Below are 26,918 nucleotides of genomic sequence, written 5' to 3' on the forward strand. Positions count from 1 at the left end.
TTCCCTTTCTGTCTCTGTCATTACACACATTGTCCCCAACACCCCATCATGCCCAATTCTCTCTTTTAAAGTAAAATCGCATTTGAAAGTGCTGAAGCTGGCTGAAAAGAAAAGATTTACAATGTGCAAAGGAGAATCAGACCTGGTATTTTCAATCATGCCACACACTCATCATTGGACAACTCTGGCTTTCCATTCCCAGTGTTCTCTTAAGTTCCTTTTACTCCTTCATTTCAATAGGAATGAAAGTAAAAAGAGAATCTTACTTGCTCCCTAAAGATCAGAAAAATGATACTCTGTCTTTCTGCCTATGAAAAGGATTGATGGAAAACTTGTGCTTGGCATTTAATTACAAAACTATCTCTATTTTACTTTTCTTACCTCAAAAGTTCACATCTATTGGGATCATTCTGATCATAAAGAGTGAGCTTCAAAATTCTGCTGAGGTGAAGGGGAAGCCAACATAGGGCAAAGACAAGGACCAGGCAAAATACTGTTTTGGCCACTTCCCGTCTCTGAAATAAAACCATAGTCAAACCCTGAAAAGATGGCTCATTATAATTACAGCATTCTTTTTCCCCAAATAGAATATTTAATATTGTTTATCAAAAGCCAATGGCATTTGTAAAAATTCAGGACACAGCTTTAAACCGAATAGTTAATGTGAATTAGAATTAAAAAGGCTAGTGATTCATTTTTAAAAAGTTATGGTTCTTTCTGGATCCTTTAGATTATATAAAATATCTAAATAGATAACATTTTAAAGTCTTTGTATATTCAAAAATACCAGAAAAAGTATGCTCTACTGTGCAGTAATTTTAGTTTGTTATCATCATATTTATGTTATTCACAATCATAATTACTATCATGAGTTAGCAAATATTTCTATTTTCTTACCTGCTTTAAGTGGTCATTTAAAGCAATTTGCATGCCGCTCTTCTTTCTCAACATTTCACAAGTCATCAGGGTATAAAAAAATGCGGTGATGGCCAACGGCAAGCAGAAATAGAAACTAAATAGCCACCAGTCTTTCGCTATCTTGTAAAACTATGGGAAAGAGAGAATTTTATTAATACTCCTTTTGAAAATAAATTTATATACAAATGTTAAATTAAAAATATTCATCAAGGAATAATTATCATCTAGAGTAGATCCATTTCATAAATACTATGTAGAATCTTTTAGGCCATATCTACTGAACAAATAATTAAATAATTATATTCAATAAAACAAACTTTTCCTAAAAAATTTTAATTCTTTAGGCAGTATGTTATAATCATGCATTAAATTTAAGCAGTTGGGCAAAATTCAAAATATCTGGTAATTCAGATATTTTTGTTTTTATATAAGCCAGTTATCCTGAAGGTATTTTTTGTATTAAATACCACATTTGAATATGTAAGGACATCATAGTGTTAAAGGAAAATTTTCACTATTTAACAAGTTTGTTTAATGGGAAAAACATATGAAATGGTCTTTGTTAATCATTTAGCTCAGTAATATATAAATCTAACCTATTAATTAAAAAAAATCAAAGCTGCTTAGGACGTATGCTCTTTCTCTTATTCTTTTTCTATTCTCTCTCTCTCTCTCTCTCTTTTTTTATTGTTGCTCCAGATATATCTGTGTTGGAGCAGAATTTATGCAATCTATGCAGTACCTTTTCCCCTTTAACTAATAAGAAACAAGAAAACAGCAATCTCATTTTCAATTTCACATTGATGTCCCTCTTTATTCTTTTGATTACCATGATATATGTACAATTCATAAAATTTTGTATAGTCTTCTTATATGTAAAATGGAAAATAATTACAGGTGACACTTAGATGAGCCCTCTTTGCATTAACTCCTCTTCACCCATGCTGCTGGAAAGAGCTTTTTACACTTAAAATCTATCTTCCGATGACCAGCATTGCCATTCTTTTCCTATCTCCTGATTAAACATTCTAGAATAAATGGCCAAGATGAAAACTTCTTTGCATTGGCAGCTTTCTTTTCAGAAGGAGGTCAGGCCTTTCAGAATCCATCCATATCAGGGTGATTTCTATTTGATCAGTCACTGAACCATCTATCTATTCTCTCTAATGACTGTTGTGTTGTCTTATGCAGAAAATGTCACCGTTGTCAGTCTTTGTGGGAATTTGAGTAGAAAAGTTATAAATTCAGATCAATTCTTTCATGTGAACCTCGTTTATCTGTATCCCTGAGTGCCAGGGGATTCTTGGAGAGGTAGTGACCCAGCTTCTTGAAGCTTCGGTCATTAGTCACTGTTAACCCCTCAGTCCTGGGTCCCACTCTTAATTTATGCCAAGGACAGTCATAAATCAAGCTTCCCAAGAAGGAGAGATCAAGGGGAAAATAGCTAAATATTTATAAGGCAAGAACTAAAAGGAAAAAGAGAAGTAAAAGGTACCTGCATGAAGGCTGTTTTCTGAATGGGATGAAGTAAGCAGATGCGCAGATAACTTCCTTTGTAGTCAGTGGTAATCATATCAAAACCCACGGCTTCAGGGATGGCCAGAACCACAGAGACCACCCAAATTAAAACAATTTCTACTGCTGTCCATTTTGGAACCCCAATTCCTTTAATTCGACTCCAAGATGCAACGGCTCGATATCTGAAGTGCAAAATAGAATTACTTGTCAAGTGGGCAGAGCCTGGCTTTGTTGAATTACATAGCTTATTTTCTGAGTGACATAGCCATCCCTAGAATACTATTCAGGATATACCTGACTTAAATGTGCAGTATTACCTGTCAATACTTAGAGCGCACAGGCTCAGCACGGTGATTCCCACGGAGGCCTTCTGTATGAAAGGCACCAGCTTACACATCTCAACTCCAAAGGGCCAGTCCTCTGCGAGAAGCTGCAATAAGGACATATGGAGCTCTGTTAGGGAGATTTCCATCAGGCACCCTCTGAACTGAAGTACTTAGTGGAGAGTAATTAACATGAAGAGTAAAATAAATTTCAGTTCTAATATTTTTCCTCATGGACTACTCCTTTGAAAAGCGCTAGTGTTTGATACATGGAACAGGAGAGTGTGTTGGGAAAATGAAAATGCAACCCATTCCAGAGAATTCGTTACGCATCTAGAGTAACTTTGGGTCAGGATCTCCACCACAAGGTCAATTGAAGCCAGCTGCTTAAGTTCCTCTTACACAATTGAACCTGCGGCACTGAATACATCTCTTTCCTATATTGTCATGGAGTCTCTAATGCTCAGTTCTTGGCCAAATCAAAATATAGCCTAATTAAAAATAGGTGATAAATGTTCCTTAGTGAGGGAGAATAGCGTGTGCATTTGTATACTTATTCTTTACTCTGGTCAACCTACTAGACTGCATAGTAACTCGGCCAGGGTAGGCATGCTGCTGCTCCTTGACCGCACGAAGCACACTCCTGCCTTCAGGCTTTACTTTCGGTTTTTCCTTATCTTGGAAGGCTCCTTCCCTACAGATCTACTAGGCAAACTTCCTTACATCCTTCAGGTCTTGCTCAAGTCTCATATTTTCAACACTACCTACCCTGACCACACTATGAAGAATAGTAACCAGCCAGACGTTCCCATCTCCCTTTCCCTCGTCCACATTCCTTTTTATCTATAGCACTTATCAACTCCTATTGCTTATATTATAACATTTACTTGTTTGTTTTGTGTAGTTTTTGCTGTCTAGCACCTCTAAAGTATTTGACAGACTATGGGCTCTGTGACTGCCTAATATAGGTCCTGACGCATAACAGATGCTTAATAAATATTCAAACCCCTAATGTATATAGGCACTGGCTATCCAATGAGCAAAAGACACAGTTCTTGCTATTATACATATATTTCTCTTGATCTGACTTCAGACTATGCAACTATCTATTGTTAAACTCAGTTATTTTCTTTCTTAAGACAACTGAGTGTGCCCCACCCTGGTAAATGAATCACTTTAGGTAAACATCTGGATTGAATGTTCATGAGGTTTTGAAAATAAAGTATTTCAAATCTATGTTTATTTTTTAATGTTTTAAAAAATAATCTTCCAAAAGTGAAAACTATTTTGAAACACAATTACGTCTTTTCGTTCTTTCACTAGCAAAGGTTCTTTGTGGAGTTTGTCAAGCTGGGTGATTGTTTTGTAACAAGAATGGCACCAAAGGTTGAAATGTACACTTCAGAATGAACATGACTTGGAACTCCAACATGGGACTAATTTCATTTCTAAGTTAAGCATGAAAAATTACATTGACATATAGGACAAATATTGACAAACTTACAACAAATATGCTTATTCTAGGGCCCTGAAAGCCTACAGAGCCAGGCAGGTAACACAGAGCTGTGGAGGGAGCTGGGTGTAAGAAAGTCATTGGTGTTGGGAAGATAATTGGGAGTGGTGGGGTCTGGGGTAAATCTTATCTAAAAGGAATAGCTGATAATAAACCTGGCATGATTTTTGCTAAGGGACTCCAAATAAAAATATCTCTTGATTTTTAGCCAAAAAAAAAAAAAAAAGAATTTTTGTAAGAAATCGCATAATATATAAAAGTTGTCAACTAAGTCATATTTTTAAAAAACATTGTGTTAACAAAATATATCTGTGAGTTGGACTAGCCTCTACCTTGTGACTTCTGGATTAATCAATTGACTCATAACTGCTTGTTTATTCATTCACTCAGTAAACATGTACTGAGTATCCACTATGTGCAAGACACCATTCATAGTACAGGCTGTACATCAGTGAATGAGACAAACTCTCAGCTCTTATGAAGCTCACAGTTTTGTGAGAGAAGCAGACAAAAAAGACACAAATATTTAATGTGGTGTCACATGGAGGGGGCGTCATCATATTAAGGGAGTATAATGGGATTTAGGGTGCTTTCTGGCAGGCTACTCAGCAAGGTCTCTCTAAAGAGGCAACTTTTGAGTAGGTACTTGACTAAAATAAGAAGCCATGCAAAGAGCATTCAAGGCAAAGGAAAGAGCTAGTGCAAAGGTCCTGGTGAGCTAAAGGGACAGGAAGAAATCTATCAAGGCTGTAGCTGAGTGATCTAAACCAAGTGTCTAGGTGATGACGTTGTAGAGGCAGGACCTTGAATTTTTTGTTTGTTTGTTTTTGAAGCAATCCATTGCAAGGCTTTTAAAAAAGGAAATAGAGCGATCTCATTTATTTTCCTTTTTTCCACTCTGTTCAATGTAGAATAGAATGTGGGGTCAAGAAAGGAAGCTTTGATGAATGCTTGTGGTGAGCTGGACTCTGTGGTGCCCTGGGGCTGAGGAGTATGAGTTAGAGACTCGATATATTTTGAAGGTAGAGCCAGCAGGACTTGTCTACGGGTTGAATGTCAGATGTGAAGAGTCAAGAAACTTAAAGAGATTTACCATGTAAATAGTGGGCCATTTACTGAAATAGGGGAAAACTCCGGGTGCCACAGGTCTGAACTAGCTACAAACTCAAGATGTTTTGAAGGAAATGCAAATTGCCCTTGGAAATATAAAAATAAAAATGTTCCTACCAGTTTCAAGGACTCTGCCAGACCCAGTTTGGTATAAATTAGCTAGACGATATTCTGTCTAATCATTCTTAGATATAGCAGGAAAAAAAAAAAAAGCAAAACTAACACTGTATGGCACTTACAATGGGCTAAGCACTAGCCTAAGCACTTTACACTGAATTTCCACAGCAATCCTATGAGGTAGTACTATTATTATCCTCATTTTATAGGTAACAAAACTGAGTCACTTAGAAGTTTATCAACTTGTTATGTTGATTTTAAATATGTCTACAATTTTTTTAAGCTTCTCTCTTCAAAAGGTGAAATCTCACTTCCTTCCCCTTGACTGTGGGTTGAACTTAATATTTGCTTTCAACAAATAGGATGCAGTGAAAGTGATGATGTCTGATGTGTGAGACTAGTTTATAAAAGGCATTTATGGATTCTTCCTTGCTCTCTCTTGGATCACTCATTCTAGGGGAGGCCAGTTGCCATGCCAGGAGGACACTCACACATCTCTGTGAGAGGCCAACATGGTAAGGAACTGAGGCCTCCTAAAAACAATGAACATTACCTTGCCCGATTTGTGAATGAAAAGATACTCTGGCCCTAGACACAGACCTTAAGATAACTGCAGCCCCTGCCAATATCTTGGCTATACTCCCATGAGAGACCCTGAGCCAGTGGCTCCTGAATTCCTGAACCACAGATACAACGTGAGATAATAAATGTTTATTATTCATGTAACTCAGTTTTGGAGAAATTTGGTGTTCATCATTTGATTATTAATATATTTATCATTGGTCACTCATTTAAATTAGTCATAGAGTCACATTTGAACCCACATGGTCTGATTCTGGAGTGTGTAGTATTTTGAGGAAATTGATCTTAGAAAAAAGAAATGTTTAGAATTAAATGAATATTAGTACTTTTAAACACATAGCTATGTGTCAAACAATGGTAAAATATCTAGATGCAGAGTAAAATTTTCTTTTAACTACCTAGCTATTTTATTCATATAACGTCCCCAAATTTGGAAAGTTTCAATCATTTTATTGCCTCTTAACTATTTTCAAAGCATGCAAGTATTAGATTACAGAGGTATAGCATTCAGGTGGATCAAGATGAATGAGTGTCCAGGCCACTGAAAAGAAAGAAGTCTGGCCAATGAAAATGAGCTCTGCACCGAGTCCAGGCCCAGTTTTGAGGTTACTATTGTTTTTGGCTCAGCCTAGAAATTGTATTATTGCTCTTCATACCACTGGGAGGCCTGCAGCCCAACCTCTGACCTAAGTTATCACAGAGGACAGGGAAACACAAACTGAAAATTCAACACAGAGATAGTCACAAAGCTAATCATAACTAAGAGATTATAATTTTGTAATCTACCCTTGCAAGGGAAAGGAACTGCAAAATAGGAGGCATTAACCTTCATCAGCTTTTCAGAATTTCAGGCTTTCAATTCAGACCTGAATGCTGCTGGTCCTTAGTGGCAACAAATGACTCGTGACTGAGTGCTTACTATCACTTCTGTTATCTTGCAGTGGGAAAGATGACTTTGACAACCTCTACCTCTCTCTGACCAGAAGGCTTTGTGGATACACTGAAAAGGCTGATAGCCTGTGACAGAAACCATGCCCACTACTGATGCTCATCTCTTTCTTAGTGGCCTCCAGCAAGAAAGTCTGAGTAAGTTAGTGCTTAGAGCTTATTTAAAAAGGAAAGACATCAACCTCTTGTTTAATGGTAAAGAAATCCCCGGGTTGGGAAAAAGCCATTAAAAAAAAAAAAAAATTACTCTCAACCAAGATGCCCTCTTTAAAATTTGTTAAAGAAATATCATTATAGATTTTTATAATTTCTAGTAATTATTTCTAGTAATTACTAATTTGAAGTCTAACAATATAGCTTTCCTCCTTTTAGAAGAAATTGATTCCCTTTACTGCAAGAGGGAGAAACTCTAACTTTAAACTCAGCAATAACACATTCTTATTCCTTATGTTTAGGTTCTTCTTTAGACTTTATTCCATTAAATTAGATAACTTAAGGGCAAAGTCTAAATACTAAAGACAAAACAATCATGTAATCAAACAAGTTTCTCTGGTCACGAAAAGAATTTTAGTGTTTGATATTGTTACTAGGTCCCTGCTACATGAATTAAATTTTTAGGTCCTGTTTAAAATTAAATTTGAATATATGGTACCTAATATTTAGCAAATGTGAACCAGTTAGAAAATACTCTCATAATGGACACTGGTTTTCACTTTATGATGGTTCATCTAAGAGCTTTTGTTACTTTGGGTCCTACGAGCAATGCAGTGTCCATTTGTCAAATGATCGCCTATGCTTGTGTTGACCCCTTTCTCCTAATGCTTATACTGCTTCTCTAGCACATTTCTTTTGTGTGAATAAACACAAATAAATAAAGTAATTAAAACTAGATTTAAAAAAGACTTAACCATAATGATTATAAGGTTTCTATTCCAGGATGACCATAATTTTATAACTTTATGTTAGAACAGCTGTTTGAGAAAGGATATAGGCAACAGAATCCAAATAATTAGTTTATATTACATTATGTAATTATTTTTAGATTATAAAGATTTTTTTTTTTTAATTTCTGAAAGGATAAATAGCATGGATGAGGAATAGCTATCCTTTCTTTAAGGTTATTCTTAAGAGAGTCCTACAAAATCTCTCTAACTAGGGGATTTACATTTTTCATTTTTCTTTTTAATTAAAAATTACATTCTTGAGAAATTAAGTGAAGAAAACCCTGCAATACACACCAGCCCCATAAAGTCAGGAAATGCCAGTTAACCATCTTGCACTAACAAAGTTTAATTTGTCTCATTAACCCTATATACCATTTTCCCTATTTTTTAATATTTATTTATTTATTTGTTTGTTTGTTTGTTTATTTATTTATTATTTATGCCTGCAGCACCTGGTCTTCCTAGGTGGTCTCTTATCCAAGTACTAACTGGGACCAACCCTGCTTAGCTTTCGAGATCAGACGGGATCGGGCTTGTTCAGGGTGGCATGGCCGTAGACCATGGACCGTAGCTCCCCTGGGGCGTGAACCCAGGACCTTCTGCATGTAAAGCAGACGTACTAACCACTACACTATGGAACCATGTTCCCTATTTTTTTTATTAAGAGTAAACACTGAGCTTTAATTGCTTATTTGTTTCAGAATATCATGTAGCATTCATTCCTAGCACAGAGCCTGACACACAGTGCTCACTCATCAAATGCTTATTGAATAATAGTGAATGAATGAGTGAATAGATGAATGAATGAATTTGATTGCAAGTCAGAAATCTTCTGATAAAACTTTTGTTATGGGCTTTTCACTTCTCATATTCTAAACAAATTATTTAGAGAATTAAGATGACTGTGCATTTATTTTTTTTGTATTGTCTAGTCCATGTCCTCCCCTCTTCCAGATGCTCAGGTCTTATTGTCAAATAGAGCCAGGGCCTTGGGGTGTGAGAGTTGGCTGTTCTCTTGTTGGAGTTCTACCTTCCAAACAGGCCGGAAAAGGTGAAAAGCAAAAATTCCTCTCCCATTCTCTCTCTCCTACTCAAAACTGTCAAGGAAATGACTAATCAAAAACAGTACCTACTGTTTCTCACTATCTAATTAATTCTATGAGGAGCTTTAGTTGCAGATTTGGTGGAGATGGATGCAGTAAGCATAGAGACACTGTAAGAGATGATCATTTAAGAGGGCGGGTGAGCAACGCGTTAACGAAGACAAACCAGGGTTACTTTGCCAAATTGCTGTCTGTTCCATCTCGTGATGCACTATGAACATTTCATTCAAGTGACTGGTATTATGTTTTTATAGTGACAGTCACAGAGGGAAATAATGGAGTGGTGTGGAAAAGGGTGTATTCTTCTGTTTTTATCTGTTTCCTGTAGCAGATAAGAATTTTTCTGCATTTGAACTAGCATTTTAATCCTTATTCAAGAATTTCATCCTTATTCAAGGATTTCCACATCAAGGAGTTTTTCTGCATTTGAACTAGCATTTTAATTCTTATTCAAGGATTTCCACAAAATAATCTCCCTTTCTTTCTTTTTTTCACATGTACATACAGAATTTAAGGTAAGCTGCTGGTCTAGTACATAATAAATATTTTCTTGATATACATTTATTTCACTTGAGCCTTAAAGGACAAATATCAATTATAAGTTCCATCCCAAACCCATTAAAATACACTTAATCACTTAAAGATTAAGCATTGTGAGTTAGAACTACGTGGGTCAGAAAAAAATGTCAGCTTCTAATTATATAGAAGAATGATATTTAAATAGGCAAGAATGTGAACAGTGCCCCCTGGAGTTGTGCAAGGCAGAAACTTTCTAGGAATCTGTTGTGTGCATACCCACAAAACAGAGGGCTTTTCACTCTGGACACATTCTTATGACTTGCTGAAATGGAACAATGACTCCATGAATATGAATTAAGCTCCTTGAAACAAAATCTCTAAGAGAAACAAAGAAATAGAAAAAAAGATTTAAAAAATATGTCATAGGAGAAATTTAAGTTCACCTTAAATATATTTCCCTATCAGTGTTACAATGAAATTTATTCCCAAGCCTGTAACAGGAAAATAATAAATGGATAACTACTCTCCTATTATCTGAACTTAAAAATTTACCCACAGTTTGTGCTTAAAAACTTTCATTGACACACTATGTATTTTGAAAGACTCACCTAAAAGCATTATGATACTGCTGTTTACCTCACCTAATATTAAAGTCACTTATCTGAGCTGGCTCTTCTGAGATCACCATGACATTTGAAGGAACTGAGGAATTATAACCTGATGGTCTCAAGGCTCAGAAAGAGACTCTCAAACTTAATGAATTCAGCAAACCTTATTAGGTAATTTCATGTCTTACTTGAATCTAATTCTACCCAGAGAATATCTTAAAGGATACTGGTAAGCTACTAAGAGAAAATGTTTGATTGCTATGAAATCCAAAAGACCTTTAAAATATTTTTAAAACACTGAGGGAGGGGGAAGAAGACAGTGTAAAATGTAAACATTCAGAGCAAGTTTTCCCCCTTTCTGGAAACTATGATGGAGCTAAAGAGGAGGGAAATAGAGAGAGGATACAGGTCAGGAGGCATGAGTATAGCTGTTAGTCTCAGGGACAGAGAATTGCTTGAGTTATGTTTTAGTCAACTTTGCTAATAAATTTCTGACACAAGAATGATCTTCCTCTCTCTCTTCTACAAATAGTTTGGTCATTTTCGTGTTTCTATACATTTATAAGAGAAGATCTATAGGGAAAGTGAAATAATAAATCTCTAAAGTAAAAGCATTTGAAAAAAAAAGAAGTCTAAAATTAGAGAAGTTGTTGGCTAAGATATACCCATACACAACCCTCAGCTTTTTCCCAAACATAACCAACCTCCTTTTAACTTTGCAAAGCACTGAAAGAGAACGTTTCACATCATAAATTACATCTCGAGTCTTATTTCAGTTCAGGCTTTATCTGTCAACACCCTTTAAAGCACTTAATCACTTATTAGCATTTGGCATGTTTCTGTAAAAATAATCAACTATAGCATATTACCCACACAGAGATAACCTTATATGGTGTGTGTGTGTGTGTGTGTGTGTGTGTGTGTGTGTGTGTGTGTGAAATGAAGAACACAGTGCCCTGGCCCTGACACAACAAGGTCTTGGCTATGTCATCCTCTTATACAGTTATGGAAATATCTTCGAACTTGAACAACTCCTTTAAAGTGAGCAAAGAAAAAATGTAGAGCCTTTAATACATAACCCTTACCGTGTGGAAAGAAACACTACCTTAATATTTTAAGAAGCTTAGATTTATGAAGTGACCAAGTAGCAGTTTAAAGGCAAACACAAGAAGTACCATGGAGTTAACCTAGGGTAACTTCATTGCCCAAAGCCAAGTGTTTGCCAACCATTTTGTCATGGGAATCAGTGAAACAGTGAATTAGAAATATGAAATTTGAGTTTCTGGGTTATTTGAATTCTGCTATCAACCTGTTATTCAGTTTTGACCAATATCTTCATACAGAAAAGGGAGCAAACTTTCCCCTTCTTTTTCATCTGGACCGTTATAAAAATATGAGTTAGAAAAATCCCCCTGCCTTACATCTTATTTATAAAATCTTTTGTCAACAAGCATCGGTCTGATATTGACTGTTGCAGACACTGCACTAGGTGGGTGAGGGTGTTAGTTTTGTTTGTTAATAAATTGAGGTTATTCAGAGTAATCATCTTACTTTTTATTAATACTTTTTATTTCTTATTTTTATTTATTTTATTTATTTATTTATTTTTCACTTAATGTAATTTGCATAAGTTTTACATTTTTCACCTCTTTTACCCTATCTATCTCCCCCTATTAATACTTTTTAAAAGCTAATACTCTAAATGTGCTTAATTGGTGCTCCTTAATTTTTTTTTTTTTTTTTTTACTTTAAATAAATGAATCTCAAAGGTTATCTAGGTTCCATTTTGGGTTCAAAATGCTTTTAAAAATCTCAAAATATTACTAAAATATTAGTAAAAGATCTCGCTTACTTAATGGAAATGGAAACAGTATTATTACCTTGGAAGAAATTAGATTTCTCTACCCAATGACACCTTTACCTCTGGTATTGCTCCATACAAATAGACTTCTGTTTACTAATTGAAAAATTATACCTTCGAAAGTTAAATCTGATGGTGTTCCATTAACTTCTAGCTCTAACTGTGAAACTAGTTAATTATACACAAACTTGTTAAGTACTAGAAGTAGTCTAAGATCAAATAGTGAGAAAGGTGACTTTGTTCAGGAAGATAGTTTTGATCGTGTCACAAGCAGAAAATATATGATTACCTGACAAGGTCACTTGACTCAAAACTCATTTGTTGGTTCAGTGAAGCAATTCCACATTTTGACATGCCGGCATTTTAATGTTAGATATACTCTACCTTAACCAGTTAAACGTTAAAGATCAGCAGTTTTGCATCTCAGAGGTATGAAGGCAGCCTCCTGGCCTCTAAAAGTAGCCTACAAAGTCTTAAGTGCAAAGCCATCTAAAAGCACTCCAATAGGTCACCAGCCTAATTTTCAAAAAGCTCTCTACCACCCCTGGACATCTGATTACACTCAGATTTTATCAAACTGATGCCCATCAATATTTGCCTTATCAGTTTAGAGACAAATTTGTTTTCAAAAGCAATTTGCTTACACATAAAAGAAGCTATATTTGAGAATTAACTATATTAACTCAGTTATCTATGTAAATATAGCACAAGGAGTGAAATTGTTAACTAAAATTCATAAATAATTTTAAAACTCATTATTTGCTCAAGAAATTTCAACTTCTTGAGAAGTTAAAATAAATTAAAGAAATTTTAACTTAACTGGCAATCAAGGCTTGTTGAATATCACTGCTAAATCAAATGAATCCAAGCCAACTAACCAACCAACCAACAACATAAAAACCTCCATAGCATCCACAAGTGCACCCAGTTCTTTTGCTTCCCACATAACTTTGACATTGGCGCTACTATAATTTAGTAGTCAGATAGGCTCTTGTAGGCAACAAACATCTAGATTACCCCATTCATTTTAGTTTATACATGAAGGATATAAATAAGTAGCTTGCGAATAAGGAGAGATGCATCGTCATATCAGATAACTTAAACCTGGCTTTTGGGTCTGGTACATATATACACCATGTAACTACTGGCATGGTGATCCATGTATATGTTAGAGATAGACATCAATATATGTATATCTCTATGGAGATGTATAAAATAGTGATTCAAACTAAGAGTAAAACAATAACTTTGGCCCACAATATGACAATATCTATCAGAATTACAAATGCACATATCCTTTGATTCAGTAATTTTAATTTTAGATATTTACCCTTCAGATAGAATCACACATGTGTGCTAAGCCATATGTACAAAGATGTTATTTGTAGTCATGGTGATAATGGCAAAAGCTGGAAAAAACCCTACAAATTTCCATTCTTATTTACATGCACACACACACACATACACACATACACACACTCATTTATTTGCTTACTATGTGCTAGACACTGTGACAAAAGATATTCACCTACTTATGTGTCTATACATACTTAGAACATTTAATATATTTATATATGCATAAACATACCCGTCTATATATATATTTTAAATATCTTTGGATGATTGCATTTTTCATTTTTCATCTGGATGGTCTTATGTAATATAGTGTGTAACAGCCCTAGTGTGTGCTGCTGAGGAGGATAAAGAGGCTTTTATTTTCAACATGTTTACATAAATATTTCAAGCACTGGAACAGCTTTAATTTGCTGAATGTCCTGTGATATCTTTTTGACCTCCAACACTGGATTTCATGGTGAGGAAGACTGACTCTACCTAGAAGTTTCCAGAGACTCAGTTCCTTGAGGGAGGCAAGACAGAGGTTGTCATCCCCTCACAGCAGCACCTCCCTGTGACGTCCTGTCTCATTCTCCAGCGGTATTAAGGACTATGGCTTCCAGCAAGAATTTTCACATTTTTTGGTTTGTCAACGTTATTGAACTCTAGATTTACTGAACTCCAGATCAAAATGTAATAGATTTACTTTGACGTTTCTGGGCCCCTGGGTGTGCCAACAGATGGGTTGGAGGGTTTTATGAATACCCAGAAATTACGAATGTGTGCACATATATGTATATTTTAATATATTATATGTTAATCACAATTATATACATTATATATCATGTATTAATTATACATAATAAAAACAATTTGCTTGATTCTCAAAGAGAACGGTAACATTCTACAAAAAAAACAAAAACAAAAACATAAATCGCTGGCTTAGAGATTCAAGTCCCCCACTTTAGGATAAATTTAAATGGCATTCATAATTCACTTAAATTACTTTCTGTGAAGTATAATACCTGACTACTCTGAAATAATAAATGCATTTTTAAAAACTTACTTATATGGTGTCATAATTATTTAGGGTAATAAATAACTTCTATCTAGTCCTGGATTAGGTGTTTCAGTAAACAAAGCTTTTAGAATAACAATGCTATTATCAATATTACACACTACAGATCATCTGAATGGGATTTCTGAAGAGAGAAATCTTCAGATGACTCAAATTGAACCTGAAAATGCTTACCAAGTATCCTACTGTGTCACACAATTTCACTAAAGCACTCCAATGAGGCCCTCACAACACTCCAAGTTGGAGAAGGGCATGCTGTGCCTGAGCCTGCTCAGTGCAGGAGGCCGGGGAGGGCCACAGGTGCTGGGGCCAGGCGGCCTGGCTTCAAGTCTGCTTTCATCACTTTCTAGTGGGGTGACATTGGGCAATCTTCACCTCTCCAACATGTAGTTTCCCCATATAATAGGGATGATAACAGTACCTCCTCCATAAGGTTGTCACAGTGATTTAATGAAATAAACCAAGTACCTAGTGCATAATAAATGGTTGCCATTGTTACATTATGCCTCAAGTGTTACCTATTTATGCATACTACAAAAATCAACCAAAGGTTACTATATGGGGTTCAATGATGGTAAACCTAACTCTTTGTGATGGATTTGTTTATGACCAATATAGAAAAGGAGATGGTCATATTTGTAATGATTTATTAGTTTGTTTATTTCAGAAGTGAAAACACAGTTTTAACAGACTAAGTAGCTTCAGGCAAAAAGATGTAACTTCCTAGGGAAATCATAAAGGAATTTGAAATGAAAATAAAATCTGTGTGCCCCCTTAGGAGTCAAATATTCTGTGACTTATTGAGTGTAATAATTTGACTGGACAGAGGAAGTAGGATGGTCCTGGAAGAGCTGATTTACTCATGCCTGAAAGCAACACCAGAGTGTTCTCAGCCCCTCCTTCCACATAGCACTTCAAGTGCTGGCTTAGGAAGGTTTCTGACCAGGCTAGAGGTGTGGGGTTTCCTGGAACCTCTCTAAACAGGCCTTTCACAAAATTCTGTGCAAGACTAGCAGAACTAGATGTAACCTCTCTTTTAAGAAGGATCTTATTTCATTTATTTTAAAATTTCTCACAACACCTTGTACTCTAATGTTTCTCAAGTCAGTTTTGATGAATTGAATTACAATTCCTCTGCCAAATTGGAACAGTAAGACTTGGTCTGTGGGACTCCTTAAGAAGTAAATGGGTCACTTCTGACCCAAAAGGAGCTGTGATCGCATTGAAGAAACTCATTTCAGACTATGCTCTCCAGAGTTCATAAGAACCAGTTGTCATGCAGAATTTTAGAATTTCTTCTATTTATCACCAATTTCTGGGAATATTTCCTTCTCGGGCCTTGTTCCTAATCTGAATCCTATCTCTAAACCTCAGAAATCTCTAGAATTCCCTTAAAATATGGCTATTTGGATTAGAATTTCCAGAGATTCATGAAGGACAGTTTAAAGGCATGGCTTATGATAACTTCTGCCACGAAAGATGAAGCAAAGGCTCTACAAGCCTTTCTCAACTCCACATTCTGTTTTTTTTTTTTCCCTGTACCCAAGTCCAGGACTAGCTTAAAGCAAATCTTCAAAACACGTTACCATTCCTCTACACTTGGGTTCTGTTTTTATATTTGATTTTCTATTGCTGATCATAATGGGGAAGCAGAGTTTTACATATTTATACAGTCTTTTAAAATGTTCCAGCTCTTTCACTTGGGCTATTTTTCTTAATACCACAAAACCCCAGTAAGTGGGCACTAGAAGCCTTGTTGTAGAGTTGACGAAACTGAGGCCCAGGGATGTTAGGATGTGTCCAGAGATCCAAAGCAACCTAGTGGCAAATAGTGTCAAGGTTTATGTTCTGACCTTGCTCTCCATGCCTGTTCCCTCTGATGCCCCTGGTGATCACACAGTAGTGTTAGCTACTGAAACCTTTCTTTACAGACTTAAAGTTGAGTGCTCTTGGTCTTGTCCATGAAGTAACCTATGAGGTGTGGCTGGCTAGTACTTTGAATTAGCCTGATTCCCACCTTCATCTCTTACTCATTGTGAAATCTTGAACATCCTATTAATCTTCTGTAAAATGGAGTAATATTTACTTGTGGGTTGTTGAAGGAGTAAAAAATGTAATACATCTATCCCCAGTGCTTGCCTTACTGCAGGCATTCAATAAAAAGTAGGAACAGTGCAGTTATACACAGCAGAGGACCTGTGTTTTCCCACTCGCCAGTCTGAGCCTCTTTCTTTTAGGCTATTTGTTTCCTAAAAACGAATTCCAGTCCCTCTACTTTCAGAGTCCTCTAAGAAAATGCTTCCTAAGGTTAGTATTCACACACATCACCTAGATATCTTAAGATGCACAAGTTTGATTTAGCAAGTCTGGGGTAGACTTGTTGTTCTAACAGGCTCTTGAGTGATATCAATTTTGCCAGTTCATGGATCAAACCTTAGAGATAATGTACCCAGTGAGCTGGACTTAGGGACAAGACCCTTCAGAACACATGGTTCTCAAACTTTACAGTTCATCCTAATAACGTGGAGAGCTTTTAAAATAAAAAAATTTATATATAGTGCCCCACCCCAGAGTAGATTTGAGGCTATAAAATGTCATTTCTAACACATTCCCAAGTGATGTTGATGCCTCTGGGGACTACACTTGTTCTAGGCTTAGAATTGGTACTGAAGACCCGTAGGTAATTTGGTTGCAATGGTTGCTGACTTTTAGGAGGGGATGGATCTTCTTGAATAAGCTCCCTCCAAAGTCTCTCCCATCTCCCTCTACCTAACCAGTTGCTCTCTCATCGCGATATTAGCAGGTTCCCTTTACCTTGTAGACATTGATGGGGATGTCAATGATGATGTGCAGCAGGTCTCCCAGAGCCAGGCTGGCTATCAAGATATTGGGGCCATTTCTCATGCACTTGTTCTTGTAAATGATTCTCAGCAGCGTGGAGTTTCCGATGATGCCCAGCACGAACACTAGGCAGGACACCACCGTGTTGATGTATTTGAAAGTTTCTTTGATCTCAATGGTTCCTTCACACGGGGGCGGAGCGAGGTTCCGTGGAGGGGCTCTTGCCGGCTTCCCTGTCTCAAGAATCTGCGGAGGTGCTGATGACCGCGGCAAGCTGACGTTGGACCCCCTCGGCCATGAGGTCTTAGTGGGGGGCGTCATGATCTCTCCGGTCCCCAGAAGCAGCGGAGTGGCCCCAGCTGACGGGAATCCCCTCTCTTCTCCCTGGACCTCCGCCACGCCGCAGGCAAGGATCAGCGCCACCAGGGCGCGTCCGCACAGGCTTGGCAGCTGCTGCATGATGCTATCTGCTCCAGTGGGAGTCGGGTGGCCGCTCCGCAGCTTTCAGAGTCTGGAGACCAGCAGGGGAAGGAAGACAAGACACTTGGTTCAGCTGCCCCAGCCACTCCCCGGCAAACCGCTGGCGCAGAGTCCAACCGCGCGGCTACTATCCGCATGCAAAAATAACTCAAGTTTGCGCGCGAGTGGGAAACTGGCGAGTGCGACCAGCCTGCGCCCTTAGACTGTCCTTCCAGAACCAGTTTTCTCGGTGGTTTTTCTCCCCTGAGTCCCTCCCCCTCTCCCCTCCATCTCCAGTGGTAAATGTTTCTCAGTGGGGCGGGACATTCTGGAAGGGGTGTGTCAAGGAGGGAAGCATGGGTGTCCAAGGCAAAAGCTCTGAGCTCCTTGGTGTGCCCTGAGGGAGCATGTACGTTCTGGCTAAGGATTCTGGGGACGGGGGGAATCAATCAAGGCACCCAGAGGCCGAGGGTATGTGCCAATTTCTGCAGTTTGCTCCTTCGGGAACCCAGACAACCCGTGTCTGAACTCCAAGACTCCTGGTGGGTGAAAGCCGCTTCTACCCTGCTGCCTGAGCTCAGGTTCCCCGAGGCCCGCAGGAGTGCGCGGCTGACTCGGAAAATCTGCGACTTCTCAACTCGGTTCTACTTGGGAAGACTATCGGCATTAACTTCGGAGCTTCTGTCCCCCCCCCAAGTGACTTCAAACACTCACACGCCCTCTCGTACGCCAACCTCAATTCACTGTGTCTATACGTTTTATTTAAAATATTTATATATATGTATATACACATACACACACATATATGTACATATACACACATATATGTGTATGTGTGTATGCATGTATATGTATGCATTATATATATAATTTATATGTATATGAATTATATATATAATTTCCCAAACTAGTAATGTAAGCTGAAGCCCCAGGACAAGGGTCAATCACTGCTTTTAATTGGATACCAAATCAGAATGTTTACCTCTCGGATGGGACGCAGCAGGCGCAAAGCGACCAGCCAGAACCTCTTTCCCGGGACGCGCTCGGCTCTCACGCCTCGGTTTTCCCTGATCCCCGGAGCAGAGCACGCCTCCCTTCAGCAGCAGGCGGGGCTGGCTCTGACGAAACGCTCAGGGAATGCCAGACCGTGCAGCTCCACAGCTTACTCAGGCTCTTTGCTATCCCTAGACAAGTACTTTTATTCATTCGTCCCTTCCCCATCAATCACCGCCAGACTCCTCCTGCGTCTTTCCCACCGCGCCGCAACCTTTCCCCTTGGGCGATGCCTGGACAGCATCAGCAGAAGCTGCCCGCTGGACAGGGCAGTCAGTTCTCAGCGGAAGAAGCGAGAGGTACTTTATCTGTCACAGTTCTGAGTTCTTCAAACGATGAGCCTAACCCAAGGGCAAGTTTCTACGCACTCGGTGATGCCCTTGGGCTCTAGACTAGCACACTGTATTAAACGTGTTAACCTGGACTTTTAATGCCTCCTGTAACTTTCCTTTAAATACCCCGCGTGATATATAAGACCTGGTTGGTTTGGAGACGCTGTTCTTTGCCCTGTTTCTGTACCCCGCCCCCCCCCCACTCCCTTTCAATTTCAAGTCCCCATCGCCCTCAGCAAGGAGGGGCACGACCCTTTCCTCTCCAGCCCTCTCACCGCCCTAGCAGAGGACTAAAATTCCTCCCTTATTGTCTGTAGCAGCGGCTACTCTCCCTGTGTCCTGAAGTGTTAATATCAGGCCATCTCTGGGATTTTTATACTGTCGAGGGACCTTATACCTATAGGGGACATGAAAATAGTCAGAAAGTTGCCATTCAAATTCAGGATGATGTTTATCAGGCAGAGGCATAAAATAAATTCTTCCTATCCTTCCTTGAATTCAGTTTTTATGGGATAGAGAGAAATAATAGAGACTGACAGTTTTGTCCAACAATTGTATAAAACAAAAGTCAGAAATTCAGACTGTGTAATGTGTTTTGGATATTACTCTGCTGTCTTCCAGTCAACTGGTTGGATCCGTGAAATTTCGGACCTAGAAGGAACTATTCTGTGTATCAACTTATTTAGAGACTAGATGGCTCATTTTTGACCTCACAGGTGGTTAATGGCATAGGCGGGGCAAGAACTTTGCATTTTTGATTCCTATGCAATGTTTTCTGTGTAAGTAGAAGTAGAAAATCAATTTCTATTTTAAAAGTTGAACTTTAAGTGTGAAATATGGTCTAAAGAGCATGATTAAGGAGTAAGGCTAAAGGAATGAGAAACACGGTCTAGGGTTGTGAGTGCTAATTCCAAATCAGGGTGTTTTTAGCGCAGAACTTATCCGCCCTGTCTGGGTAAAAATAAGGTCAGCGTTCAGTTGTTTCAAAGCTGAGCCAAGTAACGACATACAGTGCTGTGTGAATGAGGAGTTAGATGGGTGCTCCATATGTTCGTTTGGAGTTTGAATATTTTGTTAAGTTCGAACCTGCTTTTCTTACACAAGCCTTCTTCCCACCATACATAGAGACCCTACCAATGCACCACTTTCTCTCCCTCCCCATTCACCTTTCCTCCACCCAGTTCTGGGTGTCTACTCCAAGCCTCACTGAGATCAATATCTTCTTTTTCCTCAAGCACTGTAAAACTGTTAAACACAACTGAGCACTTGATCGCACAGAGACTTTTATGGGTTACTGTTAATTTCATAGGAATTAATTTATTTTTCAGGATAGGGACAGAATTGTATGTTGTTTTAGTACCATCACAATACCTGCCACAAGTTGAGCTCATGAAATATTTTTTTATATATTTGGTAATTACATGTTAAGTTATTTAATTGTATTTACATGTTAAGTTATTTTTAAGTTATTTATTTAATTGTAATTACATGTTAAGTTTTTTAATTGTAATCCTAGCTATAGGGATCGAGAGCACAACCAAATAATTTTAATGTAAACATATACATTCCTCATCTGTAATTCAAAATACAGTATCAGCTATCTATTATAGGGCCTATGATCTATATTAAGCACCTCATTTGCATGACCTTATTTACTCCCAGCTGTCTTTGAGTTAGGAATTGTTTTTCATGATTTTATAGGTAGCTAAATGGAGTCTCAGAAATTCACTCAAGGTCACATGATTAGTTAGTTGTGGGACTAGGAATTGGAACCAGGATCATATAGACTGTGCTTTTGATTAACTTCATCACATGGAGTCTAAACAGATTTTTTTTTTCTTATTTTGAGAAACCAATGATTTAAAAATTGGTAATATTTAACCAAAGATTTACCTTAAATTTAGTGAAAATGTAAAGGCAAGCATGAGAAAGATTATTATTTGATCCTCATGAATGTCCTTAATCGAGTCACAAAAAATTGTCTCAGTTTCTCTGTTTATAAAATGGAGAAAAAGGATTAGATGATCTCTAAAGTTACTTCTTGCTCTAATTCTTCAGTCTGACAGACAAACTGACCCTGAAGAGCAGAAAAGTGAGAACAGATTTTATGCGAGGCTTTAATTTTTCTTCTTTTTTACTAATGTCTTGGGCAATACTACTGTAGGCACAAGGTTTTTTACCTTATGACTTAAAACCCCTTATTGATAAACACTATTTGTAAACTCATCAGTAGTTAAAGTGCTGTGTAAAATTTCATTTGTAAATAAGGAGCAAAATTTGTATCAAATTTTAATGCTCCTTTACTGAAAACTTTTGAGTTCGAATTAATTTTGCATTTAGCAGTTATGAAGGATTTTTTTTTTTTTTGACTTGGTACATGTGGAATCTTTTACAAAGTTGCTTTTATGAAGACACTTTTTGAAGGGTCTTAGGAAGTGTATCAAAATCCCAGATTGGCTAAAATCACACATCAAAGACAGAAAGAAAGGGTGGTGAAGGACAATGTCCCACTATCCCTTTTAAATGCTTTAACTAGAAGGTCCTGAAGACATGGATGAATGCACTTCAGAATTCATTCCTCAAAGAGCTTTGCCATGGGGAACTCGCCCAAAGCAAACCTTTTCCTCTGGTAAGAGAACAAAGAAAAGCCCTTTTAGCCACACACACAAAAAAGCTAATTCTTTCATGTAATCCCCTTGATATGAATGTACCCTTCGAAATCTACCTTGCATTCTCTAAATCATAAATGCTGAGGGACAAGGTGTATGAAAAACACAGAAAGAGTTGGCTCAATTGCTTCTCCACACATTCCCCTAGGAACAGATCCAATGATCAAATATTGGTTGAAGTAAGAGCATAAAGAAACTTTAAAGTGACTGCACAAATCAATAGCCAACAGCCTGAGCATTTCTATTTCTCGGATTTTTCTCTTATATTGCGTGACTATAATTCTTTGGACCTTATGGTTAAGGATGCTCTTTTTATTCTTTTTAAATTAAGGTATGATTTATATATAGTTAAATGGACAGGTTGTAAGTGTAGTTTGCTGAGTTTTGATAAATGTGTACATCTCTGTGACATACTTAATCAGGCTTTTATAAAAATGCATTTATTCTTCTAAAGTAGCAAAATTAGAATATTTTGAATTTGAACACTGTTCTTATTAAAATTTTACTTAAGACATTTTTTGTTTGACACCTTATTTTATACTTATCAACTTTTGTAACTGAAACATGATTCATAAATTAGAGGTGTGAGTATAAATGAGAGAATCTAAGAATTGAAACTTTATTGATGGTTGTTTGATAGTGCCCAGTTCTAGTCCACACCCTTAAAGTCATGAAAATTTGACAGACTTATAGTAACTAGAAATAAGACATTATTCTTTTCTGCTTACAGAATATTATGAGAAACAGGAATGTCACACTTTTTTATTTTTTCTGTCTGAGAAAATCAGCATAGTTCAGCTACTTCTATGGTTTACTTTAATTAAAGGATTTACTTAAAGGATTTGCTCTCTTGCTTATGGCTTAAGTAATTTTAATATTCTTTTCTTTGATGTGTTTTTCTTTTTACCCCAGCATCAGTAAAATATATATATATATGTGTGTGTGTGTGTATATATATGTAAAATCTCCTGGTCTACGAAATCTTTAAAACTATTCATAAAAACTCTTTGACATAACTTTATGAAGATATTAGAAATTCCAGTCTAAGCAGGCAGCTGAACCTATGCTATCTTGGTTTGTTGGTGCATACTTGACATTTATGTAAATTATTCTTAGGCCATTCAATCATGGATGAAATATTGTCATTAATTTATATTAGAACAATTCTACCATGTATAAGGTATGCCTTTTGGGGGTTGTTATTTTATATTGTATATAATTTATAGTGAGTTTATGGATCTTCTTCAACTATTTTCTTTATTTTTCGCTTTTTCTTATTTCCATTCTTTTAATGTCCTAATGATATGTACAAAGGGATGTGAAATAGTCAAAGGAAGTTAGAAAGGAAGAAGTAAGAGAAGCTTGGGGATTTAACAGACCATTATTGAATAAAGGAGAGTTGTTATTTCTTTAAAGAAAGGAAAAGTTCTTTGCAGTACAAAACAGCAGAATTTTTTAAAAAATAAAAACTATTGATATTTCTGCTAATGGTTAAGTTCTGGATTTTAATGAAAATCTTTTCCATCAAAATCTGCCCACATCTTTACAAAGTTTCCTATCCTTCGAGATCTAGTTGTAGGAGAATAAAACTACTTGAATCAAAATGTAAAAAGATACAATGATTTTTCTGAAAAGTTTATTTACTGTATATTAGATAAATAATTTGAGCTCTAGCATAATTTAAAATAAATAGCTCAGAGTTATGGCATACCTTTGTCAAGATGAGGAATCATGGGAGTTTTCAAAGCCAAGTCCTATTTCATAAGGTTGTTTTTGGCCATCTCCTTTATGGATGCAAGTGTAGGAAATTGCTTCTTCTCTTTCAGGTCTGCTAGTTAGAACAGTTGTTGCTACCTGTGGAGACAGGGATTCTGAACTGGCTTTATCAGTAATGGATTATCCAAATGAAATTACTCACATAATCTCACAGGAAATGCATAGGGGACATACCTCCTACAAGGGCAGCCAGGCAATGTGAGGCTGGCATCTGAGGGGCCACGGTGCACAGGTAATGGATACAGAGTAGCAGGCAGGGAGGGAGGAAGGATACAGCAATAGGGAATACAGAGAGGGGTTAATCTTTGGATACCTATATTGTTTATTTTATATTGTGGTAAAAAACCACATAACATAAAATTTACTATCTTAATTATGTGTAAGTGTACAATCAGTAGTGTTAAGTATATCCATATTGTTGTCTAATAGATCTCCAGAACTTTTTCATCTTGTAAAACTGAAACTCCATACCCATTAAAAAACAACTCCCCTTTCCCTCCTCTACCCAGGTCCTGGTAGCCACCTTTCTACTTTATTTCTATGAATTTAACTAATTTAGATACAGCATATAAATGGAACCATACAGTATTTGCCTTTTGTGACTATTTCATTTAGCATAGTGTCCTCAAGCTTCATCTATGTTGTAGCATGTGACAGGATTTCACCCCCTTTAAAGGTTGAATAATATTCCATAATATTCTATTGTATATATACATGTATCCATTTATATATTTTATGTATCCATTTATCTGTCCATGGATATATGGGTTGTTTCCACATGTTGGCTATTGTGAGTAGTGTTGCAATCAATGAACATGTGCTGTAGACTGAATGTCTGTGTGCCTCCAAAATCCATACACTGAAACTTAATCCCCACTGAGATGGTACTTGGTGGGCCTATGGGAGGTGGAGCCCGCATGAATGGGATTAGTGCCCTTATAAAAGATATTTCAGAAAGCTGTCTTATGTACCTTCTGCTATTCAAGGACACAGCAGGGAGATGGCAATCTGAGCCAGGACATGGGTTCTCATCAGACATCAAATTTGCCAGCCTTGATATTTGAATTCCCAGCCTCCAGAACTGTAAGAAATAAATTTCTATTGTTAATAAGCCACCCAGTCTATGGTATTTTTGTTATAGCAGCCCCAACATGTGTGTGCAAGTATCTCTTTAAGACACTATTTTTGATTCTTTTGGATATATACCCAGAAGTGGGATTGCTGGATCACGCGGTAGTTCTCTTTCTAATGTTTGATGAACTGCCATACTGCTTTTCATAGCAGTTGTGTCATTTTACAATTACACCAGCTCTCAGAAAATAATTAGTTTATGAAATCATTGAATAGAAAAATGTAAATAGTTAAATTGTAATGTCATGATATAGCTATCTCTAAATCCATTAGGATTGAAATAGCTTTTTTTAAAAAAAAAAAATTTACTTCCCACATTTTTTACTATGATAATGGAGAGGATCGATGCCAAACAAAAAAAATTAAATAAATAACTAATTTCCAATGTAAATTGCAACATCAATTCTTGATGATCCTTACCTCTTGAGCTTACAAGAGAAAAGAAAATCTTTTGGTCATTGCAGTGAGAAGGTGTTTACACTTGGGCAATATGACGTATAAATGGTTTTATAATATTGCATCACACCAAGACTTCTGTGAAGCTTTACCCCTTCTCCTTCTCCACCACCCAATTGCATAACTACCCCCTAGCTCCTAATGTCTGGAATTCCACATTCAGGAACTAATGTGCTTATGGTCCTTTCTTGAGAGCAGGTTTTTCTTACAGAGAAGGTAAAAAGAATCCCCAGGGTGGGACAGGGCCAGAAAAAATTGATTCCACCATGGAGATAGACAGTGATTGGGTGAGAATGGTGTTTAAGAGGAACACTCAAATGACTGGGCACCAAATACCAGGCAGGCAGGAAGGGTCTAGTAGAGGGAAATCTGGTAATGGTTCATACTGGCTTAAGATCTTAATGATGTGTCACCTGGTACTGTAATCATCTCAAGGCTTGACTGGAGGAGAATGTGCTTCCAGCAAACCCCCCTAACCCATTTCCAAGCCCCCTCCCATGGTGGTTGGTTATAGTGGTTGGTCTGGTCCTCACTGGCCAGAGACATCAGTTTCTTGCCACGTGGGCTCCTGCATAGCATAGTTTACAACCAGGCATCTAGCCTCCCTCAGAGTAAGCAAGCAAGAGAATAAGAGAGAGTATCCAATGTGGAAGTCATTGTCTTTTTGTAAGCTAATATTGGAAGTGACATCCCATCACTTTTTTCAAATGCTATTCATTAAAGTGAGTCACTAGGTCCAGCCCACATTCCAGGGGAGGAAATTATACAAGGGTATGAATAACATAAGGTGGGGATAAATTAGGGCCAATTCAGAGGCTGCCAGCCAGAACTACAAAGATAACTCTAAAGAATACCCTAGGCCTGAGACAGCACCAAGGAAGGGTAAACATTTAGAAAAGGAGGCCCCTCCTCAAGGCCACTGGGTGATGGAGAAGTTCCCAAGGTTGTCCTGGACCATAGCTGGACCACAATCACTGTCCAAGTTGGGTAAGCAGGAAGCATCTGCTGGGAAGAGGGTAGGCTGAGCTTGGCATGCAGGAAAGGGATAGGTGAGTAGAAAGTCTTGGGCCACGACTGGTCAGTAGGAACCGTTTGCTGAAGTTTCGGCAACTTTCCTGAGGGTTACAGCCAATGGCATCCTATTCACATGCTGCTGGCCCATGACTCGAAGCTGCATTTTAGTCTATGTGGGAGCTCTTTTGCTTCTAGCCCACCCTTACTCTTAAGAGGCAACACCTTTAGGTTACAACCCAAATGGGGGACTTTTAACAGGGCTCCCTCTCATGGTATGTCTTGGACTGCAGTTTTTGTCCTTCCAGCTCTGAAAGGCTGGAAAAAACTGCCTCTTCCAAGAACCGTATTGGTTAATCCAGGGACAGCAAACGTGGCCTCAAAATGACAGACTCTTTTCTCTGGGAACTTGGACCCATAATTAATTACTTTGTTAACTCTTTGATGGCTTCAAGCTAATTAAAATGTGTGCACATGTACAAGTATATAAGGTACCTATCTAAATTTCTATCTGTTATCTATCTATCTATCTATCTATCTATCTATCTATCTATCTATCTATCTATCTATCTATGTATCATCTACCATCTATCCATATCTATCAGGAATCATCTTCAGCAGAAAAGTTATTCTTAATTACCTAGTTCTCCATTCTTGGTGGTAGATGTCTGAGACTTAAGGACCACTGTGGGGCATTGAGTCCTCATGTCCTT

The 26,918-nt window shown here is 37.5% G+C and overlaps 1 protein-coding gene and 1 pseudogene across 1 annotated transcript in view; both read right to left on the bottom strand.

Annotated features, from left to right (window-relative positions):
- The window catches only part of EDNRB (endothelin receptor type B), a 20,864-nt gene extending 2,019 nt beyond the window's left edge, over positions 1-18,845 (bottom strand). Inside the window, exons 1-6 of the mRNA XM_006913801.3 lie at positions 18,760-18,845; positions 17,292-17,829; positions 2,754-2,866; positions 2,414-2,618; positions 898-1,047; positions 382-515 (exon numbers count right to left, since the gene is read on the bottom strand). Of these exons, the coding sequence (XP_006913863.1) occupies positions 382-515; positions 898-1,047; positions 2,414-2,618; positions 2,754-2,866; positions 17,292-17,777 (1,088 nt within the window). The 5' untranslated portion in view covers positions 17,778-17,829; positions 18,760-18,845. The remainder of the gene's footprint in view (positions 1-381; positions 516-897; positions 1,048-2,413; positions 2,619-2,753; positions 2,867-17,291; positions 17,830-18,759) is intronic.
- On the bottom strand, positions 8,414-8,532 carry LOC112481425 (annotated as a pseudogene).
- Positions 18,846-26,918: the final 8,073 nt, after the last annotated feature.

The sequence above is a fragment of the Pteropus alecto genome, unplaced genomic scaffold, assembly GCF_000325575.1.
Source record: "Pteropus alecto unplaced genomic scaffold, ASM32557v1 scaffold72, whole genome shotgun sequence".
In the NCBI taxonomy this organism is placed as follows: Eukaryota; Metazoa; Chordata; class Mammalia; order Chiroptera; family Pteropodidae; genus Pteropus; species Pteropus alecto.